General features: G+C 41.5%; 1 protein-coding gene across 1 annotated transcript in view; it reads left to right on the top strand.

Annotated features, from left to right (window-relative positions):
* The first annotated feature begins 2561 nt into the window (after positions 1-2561).
* Positions 2562-3631, top strand: part of mmrn2a (multimerin 2a) — a 16613-nt gene continuing 15543 nt past the window's right edge. Inside the window, exon 1 of the mRNA XM_062400876.1 lies at positions 2562-2779. Coding sequence (XP_062256860.1) covers positions 2568-2779 — 212 coding nt within the window. The 5' untranslated portion in view covers positions 2562-2567. The remainder of the gene's footprint in view (positions 2780-3631) is intronic.

The following is a 3631-nucleotide window of genomic DNA, read 5'->3' as shown; positions in this document are numbered from 1 at the left end:
ATTTTCTTAATTTTGTTTACACCTCAGACAATGAAGAAAGTTATGAGAACATGAACCATGAAAATAAGGAAATGCTGTCTGAGACAGAAAGACAAACAAATAAGAGGATTTGTATTTTATATCTGGTACTGTTTTGTATTTGTACATATTATTATGAAACTTTACTTCATCGACTTTTATGTCACATTTAATGTTTTATTAAAAGGTATTTGTATAAATATCTGTGATATCTTTCTGTGTGTGACACATTCAGGATTTTATTCATCAGGGGATGAAAAGCTTAAAAACAGAACAAAGGATGACTGCTCGTGACTTTGGTGACTTCCATCTTGTCCTCTAGCGCCACCTGCAGTTCCAAGCTTCCATTTATCCACTGAAATCACTAAATTAATCTACAGACGTCTTCTCCTCTGGCTCTACCGTGTGGTCCCTGATTGTTTCAACACTTCCTGAGATCTTATGCTGTTCCTCTATGATCATTAACTTCAGCCCTTAACGGAGTCACTTGTTTCCTTCAAGAGACAGAATCACTCTTTTCTTTTATTCTCCTTCACTGGATCGTTTCCTCCTTTACTTCCAGCCCTCGTCCTCTTAAAGTGATCATTGATTCATCTCAACCAGGAGTCAGCAACCTTTTGGCCCCTCTTCCCCCAATTAAAATTTGTCTGGAGCCGCAAAACATATTTAATAACACAGATTATAAAGTTGTATATATAGTTATAATAGTTATATATATATATAAACTATAGTTTTTTCCATTTATTAAATTATAGAACAAAAATAAAGAAAACTGTTGACATTTTGTTGCTAATTTTACCTGTTACAACAAAGGAAAGCACCAAACTCGTATGAATAGCATAACCAAATAGATGTGTAGGCCTACTTTGAAATGAATTGAACACATAACTATGCTTTTTCGATCTTCTCCAGGTACTTTTCAGCAAATGCTGTGTGCTTGTTCTGGAAATATCTTTAAACATTACATTTTTTGTTGTTTGCTAATTCCTCACCACATATCAAGCTTACAGGTAAACCTGCATCGTTGGCAGTGAAAGCAAATTAATCTGTCCATGCAGAATTAAACAGCCGCGGGTTGCCGACCCCTGCATCAGGCCTATACACAGGACTGTTGAAATCTATTCATGTGATTGTTGGAATCTCGAAGACTGGTTCACAAGACGTGGTTCCAGCCGGTAGGAAACATCAGAAGTGTGCACTTTCTCCTCTAATGTCACTTTCTCCTCTAATGTCACTTTCTCTCTCTCTCTCTCTCTCTCTCTCTCTCTCTCTCTCTCTCTCTCTCTCTTGTCGTCACACGTTTCTAATCTCTCCTCCACCTCCTCACAGCTCAGTAACAATCCTCGGAAATGACCCCCACCCACTCAACCCGACGAGCCCCCCTACGTCCCCCGGTGGAAAAGCCCCTGGCTCTGTCGGCCGGGACAGGAACCGTCAGATCAACTCCCACCGACTCTCAGGCTTCACTGGAATCTGCCGCTTCAGATTCTGGTAAAAGGTTTTCAACGGACACTACGTACATTTCTCTCAATCAAGTCCATAGACTGTAAATAAACAAAGAACACAAATAACTCAGGATGAAGAAGAGGGGCCGTACACGTAGAAGACAAAGAGGTCAACTTGTGAAGATGAGGAGATTTCAGAGGTTTTGGTGAAAAGGGCTGACGCTGTCCTCGTTCTGCAGGTCACAAACTTTAGTCTTCACAAAGTACAGGACCACACACATACACAGACACACGGTGAAAGGAAGGAGGTCGTTCCTCATGCAGGTCATGGACTTCCTGTCATCTTATCACTTCAGGATACTGGATGACGACAGACAGAGAGAGAGAAAAGAAGGAGTGAAGAGGAGGAGGAGAAGAAACCATGAGAGAGAACCGTCCAGGCCATAAGTATCTCGATGGCTGGACATGGTTTTTTCTTTAGTCTACGAGATTTAAAATGAAATAATATATTATACCTTAGATTCAAGTCAGTCATAAAGAAAGAGCCTTTAACATATTTGCTCAATTCACCGATGAAGAAGCTAATGAGCTAGCAGCGGCTCTGAGAAGCTAACGAGGCAGCGTAGGAGACAAACTGCTTCTGTCTGTCCTGGTGAATGTGATCTCTCAGGAACGCCTTGTGGGAATTTCTTCAAATGTGGTACAATCGCTCACTTTGAGAGAATGAACTGATTGAAATTTGTCGGTCATGGGTCAAAGGTCAAGGTCACATTTGTTTCACTTAACATGATTTTTAATGTGATCATCTTATCTGAGGAAAACTATGAAGGAATTTCGTCACTCAGACCAACAGATGAACTGTTTGAGGTAAACATTAATTTACTATTTCCAAACCTACGCACTACTTTTACTTCTTGTCCCAATTGGATCAGATCAACAAGATTAGAAAAAAAAGACACACACACACACACACAAAAACACACACGCACCAGCAGCAGAGGAAACAGGGGGTGTGTCCTCCCTCTCTCTCTCCCTCTCCTCCAGCTGTTTATAAGCTGCTGGTGGTCGTGCGAGCCTCCACTCAGTGTGGTGGTCGGCGCAGACATGACAGCGGTGGGGGAGCTGCTGCTGGTGCTGGGTTTACTGGTGAGCGCTCACTGTGAGGTGAGGGCACGAGACCCTGAGGTGGAGGAGGAGGAGGAGCTGGGAGGAAGAGCAGGAGGAGGCGGGGGAGGAGGAATGAGAGTGGGTTTTCACCAGGAGGCCACGGAGACCCCCCCACTGGGAGAGAGAGGGAACCTACCAGCCCAAACCGGGTGAGTCCAGATACACACACCCTGAAATCAACGATTAATCATCAATTCACAGAAAACGTATCTACAATTCATTTGATAATCAGATAATAATAATGAAAGTTAAGTTAAAGTCTTAAAGTCTTGCTGATTTTCTTTGTCTTTTGCTTCAATGAATTTAATAGTTTGTGGTGTTGAACATTTTATCGTTTCATGTCATCACGACAGACTTCAGGAAACTGTGATGGATATTGTCCGATATGTTTTATAAATCAATGAATCAATGACTCAGGAAAACAGTTTGCAGAGATGTGGAAATAACCAGGAATCATAAGGATCATCTTGGTCAAAGATAAAGTTCACACTGCAGAAGTGTCTGAAACCCGTATTGTGTGTAGTGACCAGCAGGGGGCGACTCCACTGGGTTTTTCTATAGACGTCTATGAGCAAATGACTCTTCTTCTCACTTTATTACGTTTTCCAATAGGAGTTTATGTCTCAATGTGTAGTTTCAAGTCTTCTTGAATAAAGCTGATGTTCACTCATTAAATTATGATAATTCGGAGTCAAATAGAAGATAAGGCACTGTGAGTATCGGTGTGATTGACAGCTGGCATCGCCAAATGGGAGCAGGTGGCAGGTGTAGGTGGGCGTGTCCTCGAGCTCTTAGTCAAGCTCCAACCCCCTGCTCTTCCTCATATAGTTACTTAAAAATACAGAAAAGGCTTTGAACAAAATGTCAAATTCTTTTGAACATCAGCTCACAGACCGAAGGGTGACGTCTCGATGGTTTGATGTTTCTGTCAAACTCGTTTTTATTTTATTTTCTGAAGTAAAGTAGGATTTTTTATATATGTGTTAGGACTTTAATTTTAG

Source organism: Platichthys flesus, chromosome 12 (genome assembly GCF_949316205.1).
Source record: "Platichthys flesus chromosome 12, fPlaFle2.1, whole genome shotgun sequence".
Classification (NCBI taxonomy): Eukaryota; Metazoa; Chordata; class Actinopteri; order Pleuronectiformes; family Pleuronectidae; genus Platichthys; species Platichthys flesus.
Note: the sequence above shows the minus strand (reverse complement) of the source record. Positions and strands in the feature narration are given on the sequence as shown.